This window comes from Artibeus jamaicensis, unplaced genomic scaffold (assembly GCF_021234435.1).
Source record: "Artibeus jamaicensis isolate MK-2021 breed Jamaican fruit bat unplaced genomic scaffold, CSHL_Jam_final contig_1085, whole genome shotgun sequence".
NCBI classification, from domain to species: domain Eukaryota; kingdom Metazoa; phylum Chordata; class Mammalia; order Chiroptera; family Phyllostomidae; genus Artibeus; species Artibeus jamaicensis.
Genome location: NW_026521214.1, coordinates 951,718 through 978,518, shown reverse-complemented (window position 1 = coordinate 978,518; position 26,801 = coordinate 951,718). Strand labels below are relative to the sequence as shown.

The 26,801-nt window shown below is 49.0% G+C and overlaps 1 protein-coding gene across 4 annotated transcripts in view; it reads right to left on the bottom strand.

The window, feature by feature from the left end:
- Positions 1 to 2,782: 2,782 nt before the first annotated feature.
- Positions 2,783 to 26,801, bottom strand: part of FAF2 (Fas associated factor family member 2) — a 49,712-nt gene continuing 25,693 nt past the window's right edge. Inside the window, exons 2-11 of one of the 4 annotated variants that reach the window (XM_053663413.1) lie at positions 20,876 to 20,944; positions 16,207 to 16,341; positions 15,125 to 15,201; positions 12,752 to 12,878; positions 10,991 to 11,076; positions 10,792 to 10,883; positions 8,300 to 8,477; positions 6,229 to 6,439; positions 5,384 to 5,527; positions 2,783 to 3,478 (exon numbers count right to left, since the gene is read on the bottom strand). In XM_053663413.1, the coding sequence (XP_053519388.1) occupies positions 3,296 to 3,478; positions 5,384 to 5,527; positions 6,229 to 6,439; positions 8,300 to 8,477; positions 10,792 to 10,883; positions 10,991 to 11,076; positions 12,752 to 12,878; positions 15,125 to 15,201; positions 16,207 to 16,341; positions 20,876 to 20,944 (1,302 nt within the window). In that variant the 3' untranslated portion in view covers positions 2,783 to 3,295. Of the gene's footprint in view, positions 3,479 to 5,383; positions 5,528 to 6,228; positions 6,440 to 8,299; positions 8,478 to 10,791; positions 10,884 to 10,990; positions 11,077 to 12,573; positions 12,713 to 12,751; positions 12,879 to 15,124; positions 15,202 to 16,206; positions 16,342 to 20,875; positions 20,945 to 26,801 lie in introns of all 4 variants that reach the window. The other 3 variants (XM_037164010.2, XM_037164011.2, XM_037164012.2) reach the window with 3 other exon arrangements.

Below are 26,801 nucleotides of genomic sequence, written 5' to 3'. Positions count from 1 at the left end.
AGAGCCAAGTGGCTGTCCTTCACAGGAATGCACAGGTCCCCTTGAAGGCCAAGCTGCCCCGGTTCCTCCTTACTTGTTGGCCAACCCATGCCCTGCTCTCTTCCCAATCTTTAAAAAAAAAAGTTTATTTACTTATTTTTGGAGAGAAAGAAACATCAATGTGTGGTTACCTCTCATGCACCCCCTCCAGGGACCTGGCCCACCACCCAGGTATGCGCCCTGACTGGGAATGGAACTGGCGACTCTCTGGTTCGCAGGCTCCATCCCCTGAGCCACACCCGCCAGGGCCCTCCCCAGTGCTCTCCAACCACTGCTTCCTTCACACGTAGCCAAGTATCTACCACCTCTCTTCCCGACAGAAGGACCCACAACTTGTTATAAAACTTTGTTATAAAACATTTAATGTTAACCTACAATACAATGTAAACTTTTATGAAAAAAATTTAAAGTACACTGGATTTCTTCAGTCAGTTACATGGGGCTGTCCCGGTGCGGCCCGAGCCGGGGCACCGTGTCCTCGGCGGGTGGACTCCCCGCTGCCGTGCTCTGCACAAGTCCAAACCGCCGGCCGTGAGGTCGAGCTTCTTGTTCAAGCACCAGACACACACTCCCTGAACTGCACCCCGGGGGTTACCACTGCTCCCTTTTGTCATGTTCTGAAATTCTTTCCTTGGCCTTGGCACCATTAGCTATTTTCACGCTAACTGCTGTTTTTTAAAGAGAAAAACAGTCTCCTCTGGTCCCCTCTTACTCAAATCGCACACTGGAGGCAAGCACAGAAGAAGAAGCATTTGCTGCAGGAGACTCTGCAGAAGCAGAAAACACAAGGGCCCCCACTGAGGCTGCAAAAACCCAACCAGCCCACTTGGCACTCTGCTCAGTCGTTTCCCGCAGTCATGCAGCTGAGTCTACAACTTCAGTCTCAGGAGCAGACGGAAACGTACAACAAGCGTTTCCCCTTAACCGACGACTTGCACTTGGAAACAACAGCTGTTGTCACCTGGAGGTGACTTGGAAACAATGCTTGCAGATCACTGCCCCCCAGCATCCCTTCCTTGGCAGGTGCCACCAGGGCCCAGAGGCTCCGGGAGCAACCCATGGATTGTACTGGCACTGGTGGCACGTGCATCTTCTGGGGCGGGGGGCAGGGGGCAGGAGCTGGCACCGGCAGCAGCTCTGGGGGTCAGCAGGGACAGGACTGGGTCTGGGCTGTTTCAAGGGCTAGGGAAGGAGCATGTGCTTCGGAAGCCTCTGGAAACCTAAAGGTGTAGGTTGTCCCAAGAGTTGTACTGACAAAAACAGAACCTTTTTAATATTCTGGTGTCTGACTTCCTTCACTGAACAAGTTAGCAAAAGGCAAGAGGCGTAAAGTGCACATTGTGGAGCAGGATGCAGGCTGAACTATTAAGGAAAACAATTTACAACTTCCCAGGCAGGTATGGGCAAGACAGCACTCCCAGCGGGCGGAGGTCCTGCCTTCCCTCCTGGGACTGCTAAGAAGGGCCTGAGGCCACGGGGTGGGGGTGGGGGGCCTCTGCGTGCTGGGGAAACATTCTGCTTTGCATAGTTCTCAGCAGGGAGCAGACCTCACACAAGGTCAAGTGGAGAACGCGGCCTACACTGGCATTCACTCCAGACACAAGCTAGGACAGCAGACAGGAAGATCCCGCTCCTGTGGCCTCGAGACAACCAGAAACAAAGTGGAATAACTGGCTCCCGGGAGAACTCAATTCTTCTAGAACCAGTGTTCCAGAAACCCACACCAAAGCCACTGGGAAATTCTGAGGCTCCTCATGTGACACCCACCCAGCTCGTGCCCCTGGGAGTGTCCCCACCCACTGAAGCAGCCAGAACAGCAGCCAAGGCAGTGCCACCTGCGAGCGGGCCTCGGGTTTAGCTGAGCAACAGAGAAAGCCTTGGGACACTGGGAATCCAAGAAGCTACCTTTCCTCTTGAAACGCTCTGCTTGGCCTTGTGGCACGCCAGGACCACCAACTTCGGGGGGTCTGAACATCACAAGTCTGCAGCAGTCCGGCCACAGGGCACTTTGGGACACCTGTCAGCTCACACTGGTGTCCGTTAACACACGGCCTGGCCCACGTGCCCATCGCCATGAACTCAACCACTAACGGGACTCCCAAATTCAAAACCCCTGACACTGCAGTACAGCAGGAGGAAGAGGGTGAGACCGCCTCCAGCAGGGGCAACACCAGACACTGAAATCTCCTGGACCGTTCACGGACCTAAGAGTTCTGCTAGGCCCCCCTCCAGGCCTCTAGTCTCTCTACCCTGAGCACACGCCCCGCACCGCACTGCACCGCACCACTTGCCCGAGGAGACGGGCAGGCACTCGCACGGGGGTCGGGGCTGCTGGTTCCACCCCGGCCCCACACTGGGCACTTCAGGGGAGCCCAGGGCTGGCCAGAGCGGCACGCACAAGTCACAGGAGGAAGGAAGACCTGCCACCCTTTGGTTCAGACCCTGTGTGACCACCCAGCACAAATCCCAAGGAACAGCAGCAGTCGCGTGTACAGTGAGTGTGCGCATTCACACTGCACACGTGGGTGCACCTGCACACAGCCTTTGCCGGGCTGCTAACCCAGACTTCCTCCCCAACGCTCCAAGTGGGGTGCACTGGTGACAAGGAGGGAGAGCAAGAGTTGGACCAAAAAGAACGCCCTCTCCGAGAACTCGAGGGGCAACGGCAGAAATAAACACACCGGCCCAGGCACCTGTATCACACTCTTGTGGGCTAAGGAGCCAAGGGCATGAAATGATGTCATGGGTTTAAGAATTGGCTCTTTATCAAGTAAAGGAAGAAAATACACCTATGTCAGCCTCATTCCTTTGGTCATTACAAAGCAACAGAAAACAATGTAAAAGTTATTCATAAGTTGTGGGAAGTTCATGGAACACCTCTGCTCCGCACCTTCTCTTCCCTGGAGCCCGGAGAAGCAAGTCCTTAGGAGATGCTGCAGTAGCTGGTTGATGGAGGTTTGTCACTTTTATTTTCCATAAAAGCAAGAATGAGTGAGAACCAGTGGAACGTCCCCTTCCCCGCTGGGACGCCGGCGGGGCTGGCGGTGGAGCCTTCTCCCAGGGGCAGGTGTGCGGTGCAGAGGCAGGAGGGGGAGGTGGGCGCCGGCTGGAGCGCTCGTCGCTGCCCTCGCGGTTTCTGATCCTTCCTTTAGAATGCAGCAGTCATTAAAAAAAATATTGTATTTAATAATAATAATATCTCTTGTCCCCCCCATTCTTTTAGGAGTTGAGGTGGGAGGGACAGGAAGAGAAAGTGTCACTCGTCTGTGAGGTCCTGAACAAAGAGGACTTCTGTGTGGCTGAGTCCGGCCTCCTGCAGCGTGGGGGGGTTGGGCCGCTCCTCCGAAGGGATGCAGGGCAGCACCCGCCGCGGGAAGTTGGCTTCGATCTGAAACTTTTCAGGGCTTTCTTTCAAGGAGAATAAGAAGTCGTGGATGACCTGTGGAGGCCACACAGAAAACAAAGGGCAGTGAAAAAATGCTAGACAGGCATGCATGCAACGCCACGCCACCCAACACCCTGCAGACAAGCAGCCGTCGTGGAGGAGACTTGCGGGGCAGCTCTTTTCAGAGATCTATTTAGTCCTGCCCTGAACGGGTGTGTCTGTTTCCCCGTCCATAACCGGTCTCGTACAAAGCTAAAAACCTGCCCTCAGCAATAACCAGTTACAGAGAAGCACAGGACGCAGGGGCTTTCCCTTTCTCCCACCCAGCCAGGTGCCCGGACTGCCGTCCCACGTGGCCGCACCCCAGCCCTGCGAGGCAGGCTCTGTAACAGATCCAACAGCCACTCAGGCCCAGTTTGAGTCTCGCCAGCTGCCTCTCATAGCAAAGCAATGCAGTTTAGAGTGTTGCACTGAGTTGCCACATCTCTCTGCTTCAGGCTGCAGCAAACCCGCAGTCTCTCCCGACTTTCTTTCCCGACTTGACACTTGTGAAGGCTGCAGGCGCTATTCCACCACGTTTCAGCCTCAGTGGCACGTCTTCGGCAGAGGCGTTATGGAAGTGGCGTGCGCTCCCTCAGTGTACCCTACGCAGGGGATGCAGGGGACCGGTTACCTGGGTCCATGATCTACGCTGACCACTTCAAAGTGGAGGCTATTCTGTCCCCTTTGTCACTGACGAGGACTTTGCAGGAAGGCACTTTGAAACTATGGAGACTGCTCCTCCAACTTCCTAGTTACTTCTATACTGCTGAGTCACGGTTTCCTGTTCTGTTAGGTAGGTTGTCACGTTGCACTCATTGTTTTAATGTTCAGATGGTTCCAGATGAGGTCGGAAGATGCCCACTCAAGCCAACTTCTGTGGCTTTCTGACACGTCTCCACTGCTCTCTAATCGGACATCTTCCGTTCCACGTTATCGGAGGGCCGATTAGACTTCTGTTCTACAGACAGGCTGTCCACCACCCTGGGGAAGACTGCAGCTCGCCCAGGCCTCTCCAGTTCCACACGGAGACGCACCAAGTGTGGCAGCAAGCCTCACTCGACTACCGGGCATCCTCATGCCCAGTACGCGATTGACTCCTGACCTTTTCCAGTGATCAGGGAAATAGCAGAATTTATTGCAGCTATAAATCTGGAAAATCAACTCTCAATATAGAGAGGAACTTCTCTTCAGTTATAAATACCAAAAATAAGTCAGCATTTGAGTTATGATGAGCCAGGCATGTGCTGAACATCTTATGCACGAACTTCCTCCCAACGTTGATCCCATTACAACAGAGCACTCATCACACCTGAGTCACAGACAGGACACCAGGGCTTACAGATCAGACAGACAAGCAACGCAGCACATCCAGGAGCTCCGGGAGAAGAATTCCACCCCTGTTCTGTGAGATAATTACTAACAGGAAGGGTGCCTGCTCCGAACCCTTCCTCGTGGAACAAGCTCTATTTAGCTGTGGATGCCAGATTTACAAGGAAGGCCCACAGAGTGGAGCTTCCCACGGCCGCCATGTGCAGAGAAGGAGGGTGACGGCAGCGTGCCAACTACGAGTGCTCTCGTGCTCAGACGCGCAACCCCAGCCCCTGGGTTGGTGGAGACAGAGCTCTCAGACACAGCGGTGGGCTCTGCTGGGAGCCTGTCGCCTCCTACACACTGTCTTTGTGGGACTTCTTGGTGAGGCACCTCTTAGCTGAGCTCAAACATGATGAAAGGAGCCCTTGCCAATGTGCAGTCGGCAGCTGAACGGAGGGCACCTACCCTCTTCTCAGCCCACCCCCCTTCCCCCCCAGCACCTCAGAGCAGCAGGCGCACCAACCACCCGCCAGCAACTCCTTGGAAGCCCCCAAGTCTACAGGCCGGACTTCACACCCATGGCCACGCCACTGCAGCGGTCCTTACTGTTAGCGACTGTGAGAAGTGGAACCGCCTCTCTACTCGAGAATCATTAGGTAATTTGAAAATGATCTTGACACTGTCAGGGTCATCAGGGGAAGGCTCAGGGGGCAAGCACTCCAACTTCCTTTCCTTTTCCTCCTGCAAATTCTGTGGAAACATAAAGCAAAAATGAGGCTGCGGCTCTGAAAGGGAAACAGGACACACAAACACCCTGCAGGTCATTGTGTGGTCCAAAAACAGTAACTAAGACACTAATGCTCTTGAGAGAAATGTGTTGGCAAGAATCAGGAACGAGCGAGTTCGAAGCACTGTCACTGCATCACACGCACTACTTATCGACTGCACTGGGGTAGCTCTCTGTTTGGAATAAAGGGAATGGCAGGACACTGCTCCGACCAGGTGCTAACACGTCACGAAGGAGACCGCGAATGCCATGCCGAGTGGGCCGACCCTGCTACTAAGAATGAAGAGTCAGAAATCGCTGCTGTGAATGAACAGCACTGTGAACTGTTGATTACCTAGACTTACTTTTCACGAAACGGACCACCTGTCTTGCCTTTTATTCACTGTTGTAATTTTTTTATTAAAACTTTAAAATAGTTTAACGAAAATGTAGTAAATACAGCCCTGGCTGGTGTGGCTCAGGCACCATCCTACAAACCGAAAGGTCACCAGACCAGTTCAGTTCTGGGGTGGGGCAAGTACCTGGGCTGCAGGTTCAGTCCCCAGTAGGGGCGCGTATGGAAGACAACAGTTGACGTTTCTAACATCACGGTTTCTCTCCCGGTGCCCCGTCAATAAAGATATCCTCGGGTGAGGGTTAGAAAAAAAAAAGGGAACAAAAGGACCTGTTTGGGAGTGGTCAGGAGTAGAGACAGGCGCATTACCCGCCGCCGCCTCTCCTCCGCCAGCTTCTGCTGCTTCACCTCCTCCTCCTCCCGCCGCTTCTGCTCGCGCTCCTCCCGCTTCTTTCTCTCCTTCTCCTGGTCGGCCCTGAGGGAGGCCAGGTAGGCCTCGTCCTGCTGCTGCCGCAGCACCTGGGTCTGGTTCCGCTCCTCCCTGCAGACAGACGGGAAGCACAGGAAAGAAGGGCGGTCTGAGTGAGCTCTGGGTTCCTCAGACCCAGAGGTCTGGGGTTTGGGGGCCAGGCAGTCCAGGCAGAGGAGCGGCCCCCACGCCCTGGAGGGCGGGCTCTGGAGTGGAGTGCGGCAGAGCTGGGCCCAGTCCTCTCTTCTCCCAGTTTAAGTGACAGAAAAGGAAATGGTAAGGTTTTCCTTCCCTTCTAACTTCGTTGTTGAAATCAAACTTTTTCCCAAATTCTAACTCTAACAAAAGAAACATTATTATTGTTATAGCATGATCATCAGATCATATTTTACAGAAAAATAACCCTTTGGGCTACTACATTTTTGTGTATGTTGCTTTCATAAAACCAAATGCCACCCACACCTTAGAAGATTTGAAAAATGTAAAAACTTCTTATTCAGAGTTCCACCAACCAGAGAAAAACTAACATTTTTCTGTATTTCCTATTTTTTTTCCAAAACAATTGTGTACAGCCCTGGCTGGCTGGGTGGATCGGGTGTTCTACAAACTGAAAGGTCGCTGGTTCGATTCCCAGTCAGGGCACATGCCTGGGTTGTGTACCTGGCCCTCTGTTGGGGGAGTGTGAGAGACAACCAACTGATGTTTCTCTCACACATCTCTCTCCCTCTTTCTCCCTCTCCTCCCCTCTCTCTAAAAATAAAATCTAAAAAAAAAATTATGTACGTAGGAGTGTATGCGCCTATATAGTTAATATCACTATTTTTTAAAGAGCTTACATTTTTTAAATTTCTATTTATTTAGTCCTGGCTGGTGTAGCTTAGCAGATTGAATGCGGGCGTGTAAACCAAAGGATTGCTGGTTTGATTCCCAGTCAGGGCACACGCCTGGGTTGTAGGCCAGGTCCCCCGTAGGGGGCACATGGAGGCAACAACACACTGATGTTTCTCTCCCTTTCTCCCTCCCTTCCCCCCTCTCTAAAAATAAATAAATAAAATTAAAAACAATCCTTTAAAATTTCTTCTATTTATTTGGGGGGGGGGGAAGGAGAGGGGAGAGACATCGATGTGGAAGAGAGACTGATCGGTTGCCTCTCACATGCCCCCAACTGGGAACCTGGTCTGCAACTCAGGCATGTGCCCTGACTGGGAATCGAACCAGCAACCTCTAGGTTTACGGGCTGGCACTCAATTCGCTGAGCCACACCACCAAGGCTATTTAATTTTTGTATTGTCTTTTTTTAATCTGCACCTAAGGATATGTTTATTGATTTGAGAGAGAGGGAGAAAGAGAAACATCGATGTGAGAGAGAAACGTCAGCTGCCTCCTGTAGGCGTCCCGTCTGGGGACTGCACTTGCAACCCAGGCATGTGCCCTGACTGGGAATTGAACCCGCAACCTTTCAGTTTACTGGACGATGCTCCAATCAACTGAGCCACACGACCTGGACATGTCTATGTAATTAAAAGAAAAGATAACAGAATGTTAAAAGTGGTGGTAGGATTATGGGTGATTTTAAATTTCTTTTCTATGAAATTTTCCACCATTAATGTACATTACTTACGTATTGGGGAGAAGAGTTACAATCATTCCTCAGTTTTTACATTTCAGCTCTTCTTATCAAGGCTCATTCTAAATGACTACACACACACGTAAACATATACATATATATATATTCATTCTTGAGCACAGAACCCTCTCTGTATTTTGATTCATATTGCTAAGAATGAGAGTCAGATGGAGTTATTTATGTCAAAATATATAAACATTTTAACACTAAATGGACAAGGGCTTTTAAAGTTGCCCAAGAGAGAAAAGCCATGACTGTGGAGCCCCAGGCCAGCTGGTCTCTCGGACAGAGAGGACGCCCCGTACCTTTCCAGGCGCTCGGACACCAGGTAGGTCTGGTTTGCATCCATGATAAACGTCAGCTGGTTAATGAGGTCGTCGGGCTGAATGAGGCCTTCCAGCCGCCCCACCACAGTCATCCTTCGGTCCTTCAGCATGATCATGGCCAGGAACGGGTAGGTGTTCTCCCGTAAAGCCTGTGAAACTGTCAGGAAAAGACCCGACCGGTCAAAGGCAGGACTTTGGGAAAAACAGGTCAAGTCTCTGACTTTCCACCACAAGCGAGAAAGAACTGCTTTGACCCCAGCTGGGACAGAGGGAGGTGTCATTTCTCCTCTGCCTCTTTTCTGATTAGTCTCTTAATCTTCTGTCACTGCTGCTGATCTTACACATCTGTGTCCATGCTCCCAGGTAATGACAATAGAACAGAAGGGGCTTTTCCAGTGGGGGGGCAGTTGTCATGATGGTGCTAGGGAAGGCCGTGGAGTTCAAGGACAATGTCTATTCGATGGGTAGGAAAGGTTCGGCAAGACTCTGGCCACCGCTCAGGACAGCCCTTCGCTGTGTAAGGGGCCTAGCCAACAGGGTACGAGGCCGTGAGTCTCAGCCTTATGCCGCTGGTACTGACCTCCAGCGCCACCCCCCCCCGCCCCCCGTCTTCTTCCGCTCTCATCCTGGCCCCACCTTTTACCAGGTCTTCTTTTAGCCAACAACAACAACAACAACAAAAAGAGCTAGCTTTTCGGTTTCAAAGGCATTTATTTAGAAAGCAGGTCTTCTCCCTGGCTGGTGTGGCTCAGTGGACTGAGCGCCAGCCTATCATGGGTTCAATTTACAGTCAGGGCACATGCATGGGTTGTGAACCAGGTCCCCAGTAGGGGGTGCACAAGAAGCAACCACACACTGATGTTTCCCTCTCTTTCTCCCTCCCTTCCCTTCTTTAAAAATAAATAAATAAATAAAAATTTTTTTAAAAAGCAGCCCTGGCTGGCACAGCTCAGTGGATTGCGCGTGGGCTTGCAAACTAAATGCTTGCAGTTCGATTCCCAGTCAGGGCACATGCCTGGGTTGCAGGCCAGTTCCCAGCAGGGGGCGCATGGGAGGCAACCATACATTGATATTTCTCTCCCTCTCTCCCCTTCCCCTCTAAAGCTAAATAAATAAAATCCTAAAAAAAAAGCAGGCCTTCTAAATAACCAAGACTTTACCACAACAAACTTTTACTTATGATTTTCCTAAAGTTTGAAAGAAGAGATTTTATAGATTTCTGTAAAAAATATCCTTAGTCTCTGCCCTGGCTGGTGTAGCTCAGTGGATTGAGCGCGGGCCTGCGAACCAGACAATCGCGGTTCAACTCCCAGTCGGGGCACATGCCTGGGTTGCAGGCCAGTTCCCAGCAGGGGACGCACGAAAGGCAACCATACATTGATGTTTCTCTCCCTCTCTCCTTCCCTTCCCCTCTAAAGATAAATAAATAAAATCTTAAAAAAATATATATATATCCTTAGTCTCCTTCTGTCCTCCACCCACCACCCCAAAGCCATATCGGAAGTGCAAGTGTAGTGCTGCAGGGACTAACTCACCACCAGGCAGAACCTCTGCCGCAGCTTTGGTTTTCGGGACCCAGCCCGGCCACTGGTGGCCTGGTATATACACTCGGAAGCTGCTGAGCAGAAGCAGCTGCAAAGTGACTGCGCTTCCCTCCCGGGGAGCCTTTGTGTCGCACACTGACTCTCACACTACACACCTCTGGGGAGAGTTATTATCGGCCAAGAGCCAAACTTTCTGAATTCCTATCAAGGTCTCAAACAACTGGGCGTTGTGCAAGAAGCTCCATTAAAATTACCGGTGGTGATAAACCTAATAAACCTTTAACAAACCTTCAGTAAAAGCCCATTAAGATGAAAGGCAAGCTGCTGGCCAGGATGGGGTGTTTCTGAAACTAAAACAGGCTCTGGCAGTGGTTAACTGTAAGGAATGAGCTAGGTTGGGGGCTGCGATGAACAAAGTGTGGGGATCACGAGGTCCAAGTCAGCAGCTGTACAGCACTCACGGGGTGCAGAGCACAGCACAGGGAGCACAGCCAATTTTAGTAACTGTACGGTGCCAGGTGGGACAAGACTGATTGGGGATCACAAGTCATGTGCATGTCTCACCACTGTGCTGCATACCTAAAACTAATATAATATTAAATGTCAACTATAAGTGAAAAAACATTTTTAATTACAAATAAATAGACAGACACAGAATGGGCCAGAGTCTGAAAGACCCGAGCTGGTCCCAGCACCTGCTAAGTGGTGACCTGGGGCCTGAACTCTCTGAGCCTGTTTCCCACGCCACCAAGTGGAGGCAGGACCACTGGGTGGCTCGGGACTGCGGAGAGGGCGAAAAGAGACAATGTGCAGATAGCAGCCAGCACTGTGTGCCGCAGACCCAGCATGAGGTAATTGGCAAGTCTTTCCAGATTATTCCAAAGACACCCCAACCACCACACCATGAGGAAGAGAGCCGCCACTTACCCCTGTATCCCTCGGGCTTGTTTGTGGAGCACGCCCAGAAGAGCATCCTGGTGTTGATGAGAGAGATCACTTCGGGGGCACAGAGGGTGTTGCTGCAGGGAGGGATGGAAAGGCCGTGAGCAGGGCCTGCTGACCTCGAACCCCCAACCGGCAAGGGAGGGACTGAGGCAGAGAGGCAGAGCGCGGCCGGCCCACTCACCGACAGAAGCCATCGGAGTCCTGGTGGTCGTCCCCGTGGAGGTAAACCAAGAGAAAGCGGAGCTCCCGCTTGGCGTCGTTAAGTGCCTGCAGGACACACAAGACCATAACGGTGACCACTGGGCGTTTAACTAGGCTAAGGGGCCTAACAGGCACATTGAGGAACAAAGGAGAAATGAGGAAAAATGGTGAGCCAGACACCAGAGTTGGGTCCCAGCTTCATACCCATGGGGCTCACCTCCCCGTCAAAGCCCAGAGCAGCACGCTTTAACGAGAACAGTTTAGTGTTGTTAGGGTTTAAATCATAGCAGGCACCTGAGAGCAGACAGCCTGACAGACAAAGGTCCCGACAGACCAGAGTCAGCTGTTCCCGGTGTAAAGGAAGATGGAAATGGGAGTGTCTGACCGCGTGAGAAAGGAGGCAGAGTTCTGCCACTTTACAGCTTTGACAGCCTCGTAAAGGAAAAGAAATGCTGTGAAGATGACCCAGGCCACACACCAAGCAGGGTGGAGGGATCTCCAAAGTCAAGGCTGTAGCGTCCAAGATCCTGTGTGCGCGCCTGCGTAATCCTGAGCCCCACTCCACTCCACTAAGACTTCCCGAATGGCCAACGGTGGCCTGCCTTCAGCATTGCAGCAAGAGAGGGCACGAGAGGTGCCTGTCCCATTCAGCTTCCCTGACCCTGAGCACAATGCCTGGCACACAGTAGGTGCTTCATACTTGTCGAGTGGGGTGGGAGCAGCCAGTGCGGGAGAGTGCCCGCGAGAAAAAGCAGACAGGAGAGAATCAAACCAAGAAGTGAGAGTGAGCATTTTTCTCTTTCTCTCGCTAGAGTCGGGAACCCTGGCAGCTACAGAATACAACCACCCCCTGGCCTGTGCCCTCAGCGTTATTCCTGCATTTTCTCCAACAAACCGGACACGTGCTCAACACCCAGAGAACCTTCACTTTCACCCCGAGATGACGAGTGAAAAGTCGGGTGGCGTGGGCTAATGAGACGCACTGCCCTGAGTCTACGGCCTGTGATGCCCTCAGTCAGCTATGAGGGTCAAAGGAGAGACTTCAGGCTCTGCCTTCAAGGGTCTTCCCGCCTGGCGCAGGGGAGGGGACACAAACGGCTGATACACGGGGAAGAACAGGACGTTACTGTAAGAGTAAAGTCAACGCTCTGAGAGCACAAAAGGGAAAGACTGCTGTTGTGAACTGCAAGGCAGGCCAGGGGGGGCACAGCAGTTAGGAAAGAGCGTACGGAGGGAGTGATGGGAGCTGCTGAAGGATGGGTAAGACTCCAACAAGCAGAAGTGGGAGGGCAGCACTGCAGGTGGAGGGCACGGCCGAAGCAAAGGCAGAGGGGAAAGTAGAGATCTGTTCAGGAAATGGCTTGGCTGGCACACCAGGCACTGGGGAGATGAGTGACACAGGGCAGATCTTGAAAGGAGGCGTGCAGAAAGGGCCTCTGTGCAGGCAGGGAAAAGCCACTGAGGGTTTCTCGGGCAAGAATAACGCGATCAGGGCGGGGCTACCCTCTCCCTGTGGACAGAGTCGTGTCAACAAAAGGCATCTCCGTCGTTTGTGGCACTGACCTGGCTGTACGTTCCCTGGTAGAAGACAGGGTGTGCCCTCCCATATTTCTCTTCAAAAGAGTGCATAAATGAAACAATGTCCCCAACGGGGTCAGTGACCCGGCTGCGAGGGTCGGGCCGTATAAAACGAAGAGCAAACCTGGGGAGGAAGGAATAAAGGTCACGTGAATCGGCTTACTGTAGTGCACACGGAGCGGCCCGTCTGCAGAGATCCCCGTCCCGGCATGGCAGCAGGGGGGCGGACCATCACACCTGCGAGGACAGCCCGGCTCGGAGCTGCCCAGCAGCAAGTGTTGCTCCATCTCCTATTCAAGAAGAATGTGAACTACGAGGGTTATCAGTTTCAACACTGGCCTAGACCAGTCCTGAGCGCTTTCTGCACAAACACTTAAGTCAGCAGACTCGGGAAGGTTAGACACAGTATCCGAAACGCTCCGAGGCCAAGCTGTGTTCCAGACTCTCTGGACCGACGCTGTCTAATATGGGAGATGAGGGGCTGCATGCATTTAGATTAATCAAATACAGCACAATGAAGAAGTCAGTCACTGCAGTCACACTAAGTGCCCAGCAGCCACACGTGGTTGCTGACTGCCACACTGGGGGTTCAGTGACAGAACGTTTCCTCCATCTCGGAAGTCCTGCTGGATGGTGCTGGCCAGGACAGAACTGTCTCTTGGTCTTCCTACTTGCCTCTCCCCCTCCATCTCCTGGAATTTTGAATTTTTAGGGCACTTGCCCAAACTATTCCAATTACTGATGGGAACTTGAGACCCAACTTGCAGACATGACTTACTTGCTCTTTCAAACGGCAAGTAAGTTCTGCTTGGGGCTGCACGGCCGGCAGGCCTGGGGCCCGGCAGCCACTGTCCCGTCGCTGTGCTGTGTGCACTGAGCATGCGCCTGGAGGATAGCTGCACTAGAATGAGCAGCACACGCCACGCGTACTTTCCCCCCAGGAGGACAAGCAACACCCACACACCTGAGGTGACTGAACTGTGACACAGGCCTTATCAAATCTCGAGCCAATCCCGACTCCCGTGCCCTCCAGCTCCCTGCGTGTATTCAACTTCACCTGGAATTTCTCCTGACTAACCAAATCAAACTGGTTGGCACAAACATTCCAGAGCAAATGAAAAGCAAATGCGAGAATCGGTGTAGGGGCAAATGAACAGCGAGGAACGGAGTCTAAACTGTGGATGGGGAGCGCACAGACAACGGGTCACAGAATGGTGCACCTGAAACTTACACGTCTTGTTAAGCACTGTCACCCCAACAGCTCTAATTACAAACGAAGCTGTGTATGTGGGTAGAAACCCTTTGGAAGATGAATGTTTGATAACCTTCTTTCAAGTTAGGCATTTTAAGGATTATCTTTCTAGCCTTTAAGTTTCATTTTGATGAATGAATGGTTAAGGCTTTAACTTTTTTGTTCCTCACTACAATGTATTCCCTGGCCTAAATAATTCAGGACAATCAACTTAAAAAACAAAACAAAAACTGGGGGTGGGGGGGTGACAGGTCAACTCAGTCTTCATGGGGATTTTGAAGGTTTTTATGTGTCCGTTCTTAAATGAAACAGGGAGGGAGAGAGGACCTACTAGTTAACTGCAGACAGGTCAGGACTCTGCTGAAGCAAGAAGCCGCTGAGCGAGCAGCTCCAGCCACACCCAGTGGCCGAGGCACGGGGTGCCGGTCTTACCCTGCGCTTCTGCAGCTGCTGGGCCCTTGCCTCTCAGGCCTCCGCTCCCTATAGCGAGGCAAAGGCCCTTCCACATCTGAGGGCGGTGCAGGCTGCCCTGTGGGCCAGGCCAGACCACAGATTTTAGCTGTATCTGTTGGCCTGGATTCTCATAAACATTTTAGGTCCCCTGAAAAGGGATCATCTACTACTCAGCTCTAGACCAGACACCCCAAGCCTGACGTGCCAGCAATCTGGAACCCTGGACAACTGACCCCTCTGCAGCGCCCAGTGCTGATCTCTCTACATGGCACATGAAGGAAGCGGGAAGGAAGGTGAAGGTGTGAAGCAGGGGTGTCTGTGCACATGGAAAGGCTCCACCATCAGCAGCCGTGGGTCACCTGGACAGAGGGGGTCATATAGCAACGTCCCCCTATATGGGAGGTGAAGTTCGTGAAAGAATCTGGGGAAAGAGAATAATCTCAGAATAGGAGACTCAGCTGGGATTATCAGCAGTCAGGTGGAGTTACAGACGGTTCAGGGTTGAGGTTACGAGGAGGGGGAGGCTCACAGATAATGGTGGTTAGAAAGCAAGGGTGTGAGGATCACCTAAATGCTGAGGTGACAAGAAAATGTAGGTAAACTGACTCTTGAAAATGACACGCAAGACTACTTTAAAACAATCTAATTTCACATTTGTGGCTTTGTCTGAATAATTTAAACCATGCCCATGCTATTTAAAAAGGCTGGTGAGGACGAGTCCTCGGCCCAGTGACAGACTGGTGAGTCACGCCGAGAGCACCTGCCCTGCTCTGCTTGCTTCGGCTGCACATCTACCTGCTGCTGCCACCACAGAAGCACAGAGGTACGTACCTAAATATATCCAGTATCGTGTAATAGGTGAACCGGAATGGCAGCATTATCAAGTAATAACCCCATCCGAGCAGCCCCTGAAATTGAAAAGCGAAGGTAAACACGATTCACTCATTCCCTATCGCCTTACAAAACGGCCAGTCCCACTTTTCACCCCGTTCTGCCCTTCCCCAGACGTCTCTCTCTGCAACGTCGTCCCCTCTTCCTGGCCAATGACCTGCCACCTTTCCTCTCATTTCCTCTGACACTGTCATATTTTTCTTTTATCACAGTTTTCGTACTAAATCTGCTTCAACATTTTTTCCTGCAGCTACTTGTATCAGTGGTCAAGCTCAACTGCAAGTTCTCCTCCAGAATCACAGTCTCCCCTTTTTTAGGCTTACACACGCAAATGCGGCACACAGAAACAGCAAGGAAGATCACCACTATTACTACCTTGGATATCTGTGTACAACTGAAAATTACATTTGCCACAGTTTTAAATCTCTATATAGCTGCTAATCTTAGTAATAACACTAACTATTGTTTTAACAACACTGACTACTGCTGCTGCTATTAACTAGTATACGTGGAGAGCTCCGCCCAGTACACAGAGCCTTCCTCACACATCACGCTGTGTTAACCTGGACCCTCCCAGTGTCGGGCAGGGAGCTCTGGAGCCTCAGGGCTGACCTCAGGGCTCCAAACACTGAGCCCAGCCGAAAACAAACTGGGAGCCCCTAGGCATATAGGGTGCACACAACTGCTACAGCAGTCTGCCCTTCCCCTTCAGAATACCCCCAACAACTCCTTAGAGACAACATTTAAAAACACTGTCAATTATTCCACGAAAAGATATCATGATGAAGGTGCAGAAAATGCTTCAAATAACTGGCAACGGATGCCCCCGCCCCCAAAATGGGTAGTTACTGTATCAATTCATTGAAGAATCAAGGAAAATAAACAACCCAACAAATCTACCAAGGCACCAGGTCTAGCTATACATTCTGAGTATTTCTTCCACTCCATCACACACAGATCAGTGTAACCAAGTGAACGGACTTAAGAATAAAAGGGGAAGTTCCCGTTAGGAAACAACTTGCCCTTGGCTGTGGTCTTGAGACCACGTAGCTGTAGATCCTGTGGTCGGCGGTGTTCACCTGCAGGGGTCGAGATGGAGGGGGGTTGAAAACACTGGGTACGCCCTCTTGCTCATTCAGTCTGTCCTGCACAGCAGCCTGGGAAGGGAAAAAAGAGCAGGAAGAATTCCAGTGATGATCCAATACACTAAGATGAGGAGATAAGGCAACTGTGCCCGGTGTTATAAAACAGGGGACTCGGGTAGGGCATCTTCTTGGGCCTTTAACTCGCTCTGGAGGGAGGCAATGTGTGGCCCCCGCTCCAGATTTCATGCCCAACAAGAGTGAAAGGGACTTTCCAGAGGCCCCATGGATACAGCATGCACACTGTCTGTTCAGACAGCATGTGTTTGTGGGTGGCTGGGACACGCGTGCTGCACTGGGGCGCCTGTAGAGAGCCACCCCCGAGAACATGATGCAGACCATGTCCCTGGGGCTGTGCCTGGAATGGCTGCCTGGTGCTGTCTGGTGCAGGGCTTGGCTTTGGGGCAGGGAAACGGCTGGACCCCCGCTCTACAATCTTGTTTCTGGGCCTGTTTGCTCAGGCGCAAAATGAAAAAATGTTATTTTTCAGGGTTGATTTGAAAATTTAATGAGATGACCATACATAAGGATCCTTCTTAATTCTACCCCTGAAAATGAATACTTGTCCCAGTGTACTAGAATGCTGGCCTGAGCCAAAGGCAAGTCTGGCCTTTGCTTTTGGCTTCTGGGAGGTGATCTATGTCCTACCTGATCAGACTGACTCTGATACTGAATCTTAGGGTGGAGACTTTGGATATGCAGTACCAGGCAACCTGGACCCAGAGCCAAATCACACAGGCACCCGAGCAAATCAGTGATGCCGATGTAATCGCACCCCAATGCAAACTCCGGACACTGGAGCCGAGGTGAGCTTCCCTGCCTGCCAGCACTCAATGAGCACTTCACACATTTGTGCCAGAAGGGTAACGTGTCCTCATGCCATGAGAGAGGAGCAAAAGACTGTGTTTAGAAGTCAAGGCTCTGCCATGTGTCTCTTTAGCCGACTCTAAGCCACATCTGTTCCCTGTAATGAACTGTAACTGCAAGTGTGACAGCTTTCGCTGAGCTCTTCTAGAGAGTCACCAACCCGAGAGGGCTGGGGGGCTCCCTGAACTTGCAGATGCCATCTGAGTGAGGGTGGTCTTTTGGAGGACTTCTGTGCCCTCTGACCTTGGCTTTAAACTTACAGTGTGGCTAACTCCAAGTAGTCCTACAGTTTGTTTTCGAGTATTAAGGAACAATCCAGTGGTGAAAAAAGTCTTCTGATAAATGGTACTGGGACAAATGTATATCCACAGGAAAAGGAATCAAGTTGAAGCCCTAAATGGCACTACAGCGGTACCTCGGTACTTGCATTAATTCGTTCTGGAGCTCACAACGAGTGCCCAAAACGACAAGCACCGAACTGTCCGCGAGCTGTGTGGGACTGGCACGTGGGCCTGTTTCATCTCGAGAGGGGCACCGAGTGCTGGAACCTATTTTTCTTGTCAAAATGTAACCCGTACAGGGTTGACGAATTCTTAAGTTGACCAGTACCAAAGTATGACTGCGTAAGAAATTAACTCAAAATATATCAAAGACCTAAATAAATATAAGGGCAGACACTAAACTCTTAAAAGAAAATATAAGTGACGATCTTCATGACCTTTGACTAGGCGATGTTTTCTTAGATGTCGCCCCAAAAAGAGAGCCAACAGAGGGAGAAGCAAACTGGACCTCAGAGACAAACACTGTCACGCACCGAAGGACACTGTCAAGACAGTCAAAAAATAACCCAGAAAATGGGAGAAAGTATTTACAGATCGTGAATCTGATATGGGTCTGGTGTCTAGAATACATAAAGAACTCTCACAACTGATCATCAAAGACGACCCAATTTTAAAATGGGAGAAGAACCAGAACAGTCATTTCTGCAAAGAAAATAAACAAATGACCAACAAGCAACATGAAAAGATGCTCTACATTGTCAGCCATCAGAAAAATGCAAATCCAACTCAGAAAATATACTTTAACACCCTCCACAAATACTGGTGAGGCTGTGAAAAAACTGGAATCCTCATGCACTACTGTTAGGAATGTAAACTAGTGTGGCCTCTTCGGAAACCGTCTGGCAGTTCTTCAAAAGCTTAAACAGTTACCATAACTCCCACACTAGCTACGTACCCACAAGAAATGAAAGCATATGTTTCTGTGAAGCAAAATGCCAGCACAGAAACTTGCAACATGACACTCACTGCAACACTGTTGATAATCACCTAAAGGGGGAACAATCAAATAAATGTCTATCCACTGAGGAAAGAACACAGATATATTCATACGAGGGAATATTACTTGGCAATAAAAAGATATGAAGTACTAATACATACTAGGACATGAATAAATCTTTTACTTATGTTTTTTGATACATCTTGAAAACAGTATGCCAAGTGAAATAAAGCAGACACAAAAGGACAGATACTCTCTGACTCCATGTACAAGAGGTATTTAAGAAAAGTTGTATCTTGCCCTGGCTGGTGTGACTCAGTGGACTGAGCACCAGCCTGTAAACCAAAGGGTCGCTGGTTCAAGTCCCAGTCAGGGCACATGCCTGGGTTGCAGGCCAGGTCCCCAGTAGGGGGCATGTGAGAGGTACCCACACATTGATGTTTCCCTCTGTCTCATCTTTCCCCTGTCTAAAAATAAATAAAATCCTAAAAAAAAAAATCGACACGAGCAACATCAGTTGGTTGTTTCCCATATGCACCCTAACCAGGGATCATACCCACAATGCTCTGGTGCACGGGATGGCACGCCAACCAACCACGCCACGCAGCCAGAGCAAAAGTCGACTTTTAAAATGTACTTTCAGGGATGGGAGTAAAAGACAGGAAACTACTTGAACAACAATTACAAAAATAAAATTTTAAAAATAAAGAAATCATGATAAAAATTCAGTCTTAAATGTAAGAAAGAGAATAATTAACCAAGTTGTAAAAAATCAAGAAGCTAAAAAAAGAACATAAACATACAAAAACATGAAAATATATTAAAGATAGATTTTAATAAGTAAAAATACAAAAAAGGAACTGATAAATATGAGGTTTTTTCCATTAAAAAAAAACCCAAATAAACAACAAAAAAAATAAACCAGTCTCCAGCAAGAGTTCTTCAAAAAAAGTAAAATGACCATTAAAACACAGAGGAGGGGTGACAGAGCAGGCAGGAAGAGACAGGCTACGATGTACAGTCGATCCTAAAGACCTTGGAAACCTCCAAAAGGAAAGTATTTTCTATGAAAGCTTATCAAGAAGATGGAGGAAACAGATTAGGAACGATGAGGGAACATGAAAAAGCAAAAGGCAGAAACGAGTGTTCGAATGCTTTCTTCCATATCTATGCTATTTACACATCTCAGCTCATTTTACCAAGTCACTTTATAAAGCCAGCATATGCCTGAAATGAAAATCTAACAGGAAAGTATCGGACAGAGCAACATCATTTCCTCTGCCTGCAACTTATTTCACCCCAAAGTTTTGCATTTAAGCATCAGCTCAAATATAACCTCCTCATGAAGTCCTGTAATTGACTACCCTATTTAAAATAACTTCCCAGACCCTGCTACACGTCTTACACCATCTTACTCACAGCATTTGTTACAAACTGAAACGATCTAGGGTTCAGATCTAGGGTTCAGTTCCACGTGAGAAAGGATTCAGTCTCATTCACTGATATGATGCCAGAGACTAAAATTTAATTGCTCAAACCACTAATGACTACTCAAATAACTAAATGTCACTTAGGAATTTATATATTTCCATAAATCTAGCACCCTATTCAAGCAACATACCATAACTGAAACAGTAATTTCAATAGAGATCAAAGGGTGTTTGGTAAAATTCAACATCCACTCTTAATATAAACTACTGATATGCCACCGATGAACGAACAGCGCACAGATATTTACTGGGCGCTTCCAAGGTACTAGTATCAGCTAATTTAGACGCAGAATGTACGCCAGTGAGTAAACCCAGAAAAGGAGGCCTCTGCCCCCGTGACGCTTGCTCTCCAGTGGGTCTCCCTCAGAACAACCTCCGTCACAGTGACAATGAGACACACAAGACGTTACAGTGAAGATAAGATGTTTGTTATCATCCTTACTGACTGACATTGCTCTGAAGATCTGGTCAGTCAATATTCAAATAAAAGAAAAGATCCATATGCTGGGGAAAAAATCGCCGTGTTTCAGATGACACAGTTACCTAGAAAATACAAACACACTAAAAAATATGTTTAAGAAAAGGTTTACATTAAGGTATCTGGTTAAGACGAAATGTGTGTGTGTGTGTGTGCGTGCACACATATACATAAGTTTCCTTAAAGAGCCATGTAAAAAAAAACCACAAAACACAACAGAGAGCGGCACTATATTGAGGAATTTGGTCCTTACCTTTTCCATGATTTTATTGCATGAATTCTGGTCATAAACCTTCACCTTTCTCATGTTTTCATTTTTATAGACTTAGCTGTAAATCTTAAAAATGAACCCACTGGGAGAAGAGACCCCAGGAGAAAACGCAGGTCTGGGAGCCGCACCAGACCTGGAGGGAACGCGCCGAGCGCCCCGCCTCACCTCGATGTTCCAGCTGTGCTGCTCCAGGGCGCGGCGGCACTGGTCCATGGACTCGATGCCCGTCAGGTCCTGCAAAGGACAGACACAGAGGGTCACTCGGGGAGAAGCCGGCGGTGCCCTGCAGGTGCTTTACCCTCTCGGAGTGCTCACGAGGACCCCTGGGAATGACACTGAGAAGGGCCAAGTGCAGCAAAGCCTCGCTGTCCAGAGCTCCTCCACCCAGTCCCAGAAGAGGTCATCCCACAGAACAAAAACACGAAAAGCCCTTGTCTTTCTAAAATTCCTTCTCTTTTAAAACTTCAAGGCTGATTAAGCCCTGGCTGGTGTAGCTCAGTGGGCTGAGCTCGGGCCTGTGAGCTAAGGGATCACGGTTCGATTCCGAGTCAGGGCACATGCCTGGGTTTCAGGCCAGTTCCCAGTGGGGGACACATGAGAGGCAACCACACATTGATATTTCTCTCCCTCTCCTTCCCTTCCCCTCTAAAGATAAATAAAGTCTTTTAAAAAAGGCTGATTAAAATTAATATTCTCTCAAATTCATGTTTAAAATTATAGATTTCTTCAACCTCCAGGTCCAGCAAAATATTCTTCAATGCTAAGCAACTGTTCTGTTTATAATACATAATGATATAACAATGCTGGTTTCCTGCAAAAACAGAGTGACTTTGACTTGCGTCGACCTTGGGGTGTCTGACCCAAGGCCGCATGCAGCCCAGGATGGCTATCAATGCAGCCCAACACAAAATCATAAATTTACTTTAAACCTTGTCTTTGCTCATCAGTTTTCATTAGTGTTTGTGTATTTAACGTATTGCCCAACACAACTCTTCTTCCAGTGCAGCCCAGAGACACGAAAGCTTGGACATCCTGTACCTTAGAATATGAACTGTGCATAACTTTTCATTAAAAAGTCTGCAATTCAGGTGCTTCCCTACAATAAGTATCTTCTCCACTCTTCTCCTTGGACTGTTCTCAGCTTTCACTTTGTATCTGACCCAAGCTCCTTCTCTGGCTCTTCGGGCGTCCCCACCAACCCAGGAAGTTCCCGAAGGACTGTCCCTGGTTTCTGACTCTCTCCGCCTCTGTCCCCGGCGATCTCATTTACTCCTCAGCCTTCAGCCACCCTCTCTACTCAGACGAGCCCTCACTTAATTCCTCGACCCACCATCTCTTCTGAAGTTTAGGAGCACTCCGACAGCCTATTCAATATTTCCACCAACTGTGGCGTCAGTACCTCAAGCGTATCATTAAAATCACTGTGTGTTAACACACAGCCACCTCCCCGAATACACAGGCTAAGACGACACCTGAGGTCTCAGCCTCAGCTCTGAGTGCCATCCCTCCAATTCCACACTTCAGCAGTGATCAAGTTCTGACCTTTTTTGTAGTACATCTGTAACCACATTTCCATCTCCACAGCTACCATCCTTTTTTTTTTTTTTAAGACTTTTACTTATTTATTTTTAGAGAGAGTAAAAGGAAGGGAGAAAGCGAGGGAAAGATACATCCAACAGCTGCCTCTCGCACGCCCCCTACTGGGGAACTGGCCCACAACCCAGCCATGCGTCCTGACTCGGAATTGAACCAGTGACGCTTTGGTTTGCAGGCCAGTGCTGAATCCACTGAGCCACACCAGGCAGGGCTAAAAGAAAACTTTTTTAAAAAGAGGTTATAAACACTGTAGGAGATATCAGGGTAATTGCACATCTTCAATATACTGAAATACTTAACCAAATTGGAAAGCAAAACCCTTGTGTGAGTCGTGAGTCAGGGTGAGCTGGGAGCCTGACCGAACAAGCCTGCTTCCAGTTGCTGCTGAGGAGTGTTCCAAACACACACTGGGAACACGTCGGTAAACGCTCGCTGACCCGGTATCCCGCATATCTGGGATAGAGATACAGTCCCTGCGCTCATTCAGTTTGCGTCCTACTGGGGAGAGACCGACCAAATAAACCACACACCCAGGAGCAGACACATGAACACAGTCGGAGGCTAAGGGATTCCTTTGAACTGGGTGCTCAAGGAAGGCCTCTCCGAGGAGAAAATGTTTCAGCAGAGGCCGAGATGATGAAAGACACAGGTCTGGACACTAGAAAACATGCAGGGAGAGCGTTTGAGACAGAAGGACAAAGACGCAAGCACACTAGATAAATGGATATACAGCACCATGCCTCTGTTAAAACCCACTGAACTTTATAGCAGAGTGAACCTTAAAGTCTATAGATTTTTTAAACCTTTCAGAAATTCATATGATCCCAGGCAGACCATTACGAAAGAACCTAATTGTATTACAAATATATGAGGGAACCGCACTGAAGGTGCTGGTGCTGGTAGGGTTGCTGGCCTGAGTAACCTGGGAAATGTGTGGGGTTCGCAAGAGTGCAAGCCAAAGAAGCACTGTTCTCTAGCTGTGAGTTTGTTTCCGATGGGTTAACCTGTAAGCTACTCTATCAGTCATCCATCTATCCAACTATGGGAACTGAGTGATTGAGTAAGCAGAGAGCGGCCAGTTTTCTCACTGTGGAAAGTTACAGGTAACCCACGAGAGGCTAGAATGATGCATGTGGTGATGGGTTAGGGCTGGAGACATCTCGATTAACACGTTAAGCTTAAAATAAATGGTTACATACAGAACTAGTGAGCTTAGTAACACACGTTAGGTCCTTGCTGCCAGCTGAGAGGGCTTATAAAACAACATGGACCTGCAGCAAATAAACGTAATGCCCACACCTCGGTTTGTAATACCACTGTCCAAAACAAGGAACCAGGTTCCTGGGAGAAGTGGCCACTTCTAGGGCTGGGGCAGGAACCAGACGAGACAAGTGTGGAGAACCTTGTAGCGCCAGAACTGCCCACAGGAACAGAGCAGTGGTGAATTATAATTGGAGCACAAAGAAACACCCGTGGGCCACACTGGTGCGACTTGACAGTGCGGAGACCTGGCGAACTAGCTCAGCCAAGCAATCAATCAACACCACAGGCACAAATCACACTGACGGCAGGGCCCTTCTTCAGGCGGAGGTAAAAGCACTTCACCTCTGTGGTCCTCCTCCCTGAAGCCATCACCTGGCCTAACCACGGGAAAAACGATGCACAAAACCCAACCACAGGGCCTTCTATGAAACACCTGACTGGCACCCCCAAAGCTGCCCAGGCTGGCGGGAACAAGGGAGCCTGAGGAGCCTTGACCACTAAATGGGACGTGGTGTCCCAGAACAGAGGAAGGCCACTAGACGACACAAAGGAAATCTGAACAAAGCATGGACCTCAGTTAATATTAACACATCGATATTGGCTCATGAACTGCGGCAAATGCACTGAACTAAAAACGCAGAATGTTAGTAAGACTGGCTGTAGGGTACATAGGGAGTCTGTGCACTACTTCTGCAGCTTTCCTATAAATCTGAATCTATTATAACATAAAGAGTTTATTTAAAAAGTAAACAAAAAAAATCAAGGGAGGGGAACTACTTCTGAGACAAGCCTGGCACGCTGCTGGACAAGGTCTGAGAAGTGGGCAGGGAGAAAAACCTACTGCCTGCAGGGAACCTGCCGCTGTCCACCCAGAACCCCGCCCTGAACGGTTTAATCAAGTTCTCTGAATGTGCAGCCCAGGCCCAGGCAAATTTCCTCCTGGGGGACAGGAAGTGACACCATTGTGAATTTGGGTTTTTTTTTGGGGGGGGGAGGTGCAAGTCTCAATTTTATTTGACCTTTTTTTAACCTTATTTTTATCTTTGCTGCTATGACAGTTATCATGACCATGAGGTTTTCTTTTCTTTCTTTCTTTTTTTTAAGTCACTCTGGTTCCTTTGCGAGGAATTAGCATGAAAAAGAGCAAGACACCAGCAAGGAGACTGTAGGAAAGAAAAAAGAGAAAAGAGTGGTGGTTGGGAACAGGGCGGGAGCAGTGAAGCGGGAAGACCAGCATAGATCTGGGGTGCACTCTGAAGGCAGGGCCAACAGGATCAGACGGCAATTTAAATACACAGGGGTGGAAGAGAAATATGAAGACGGACTCATTGGCTTGAGCAAATGGAATGAGAAAACCCACTGAAATAACTTTGCTTATCTCTGTGGGAAAACTCTGTTTCTGGTTAAGGAAAGTGCTGTAAAAGACGGGGCTGAGATGAGTGCATGATTATGTCATAAGGCTGAAGGCACTGAGTGGGCACCGGAGGCCCGACCTCAATGCTGGCCCGCAGGATGGCCAGTGATCCATTCAAATGGTCAAACGGAAATCGCGGCCCATCAGGCACTGTCTCCAACAGCTGTACTCTTGAGAGCTTGTTCAGAGGTTCTAGCAGGGGAGCGCAGCTGCTCTGTACCCCTAACTGAAGGCCGTCCTCTTTGATTGAGCTTCGACCGGGATGCGCATGGATAGGTGAGGGAAGAAGGGGACATCTGCCTAGCCGGCCCAATCAGCCGAATCAACCCTGGCATCAGAGGGGTGACAGATGTTGCAGCCTGATTGACCTCACATCCAAAACAGCTGTACTCTTAACTCTGATAGGGTTGGCTACCCAGGTTTTCTTTAATTTTTGTGTTTTTTAAAAAACCTAGTGTAAACTAGGTAAAGAAAGTTTGAATACTAGAGAAAGGGCAGAGAAGGGGGAGGTTTCCTTGTGATCTCAAACAGGGTCGGCCAAGATTTCATCTGTCTTCTCCCACCGATGGTTCTGGCAGGGCTAGGTGGGCTTCAGCATCACCCGAAACAACTTTGTTAGATTGTGCTCTGACCACTGTCATATCCATGTGCAAAAACTTAACAAAATTGAGCAATTTTTGTGCAGCTATTTTAATATTAATGGAAGACAATAAGCAACATTCTTGGCATATTATGCTTTCTTATTTCAAGAAAGGTAAAAACACAAAAAGATTTGCGCAGCGTGTGGAGGTGCTGGGACTGATCAAGCGTGTGAAGTGGTCTGCGAGGTTCCTGCTGCAGAGTTCTCACCGGATGGAGCTCCAGTCGGGCAGACCAGATGCAAAGGGCGATCAGGCCAAGACACTGAGGACAACTCACACTGTACTACGGGGAAGATGCTGCCACGTGCAGAAGACCCAAATCAATGTTACCAGTGAAAAATGAAGAATGTGTCTTCTATTTCACAGAAAACACCAGACAGACTTTCTGGCCAGCCCAGGACAACTAGTTCACACCTCAGTGTGTCTTTTCCGGCTCCCTGCAATCCAAGGAAAGTCCAAGAAAAGGATTTAGGTTGTTGATTCAACCTCCTTTCCAACATTCCTTTTTTAACTTTGTTCTAAAAAAATATATTTTATTGATTATGCCATTACAGTTGTCCTATTCCTCCCCTTCATTCCCCTCCCCACTGCATACCCCCCCACCATTCCCCCCTTTAGTTTATGTCCACATGTCTTAAGTTCTTTAGATTCTATATTTCCCATACTATTCTTTTTTTTTTTTTTTTTTTTTAAAGATTTTATTTATTTATCTTTAGAGGGGAAAGGAAGGAGAGAGGGAGAGAACTGGCCTGCAACTCAGGCATGTGCCCTGACTGGGAATCGAACCGTGGTTGCTTGGTTCCCAGGCCCGCACTCAATCCACTGAGCTACACCAGCCAGGGCTATATTTCCCATACTATTCTTGCCTTCCCACCTACTTTCTACCTACCGTCTATGCTACTTATTCTCTGTACCTTCTCCCCCTTTCTCCTCCTCCTACTCCCCGGTTGCTAACCCTCCATGTGATCTTCTATGGTTCTGCTCCTGATCTAGCTGTCCTCTTAGTTTGCTTTTGTTTTAGGTGTGGTTGTTAATAACTGTGAGTTGGCTGTCCTTTTACTATACATGTTTTTTTATCTTCTTTTTCTTAGATAAGTCCCTTTAATATTTCATATAATAAGGGCTTGGTGATGATGAACTCCTTGAATTTGATCTTATCTGAGAAGCACTTTATCTG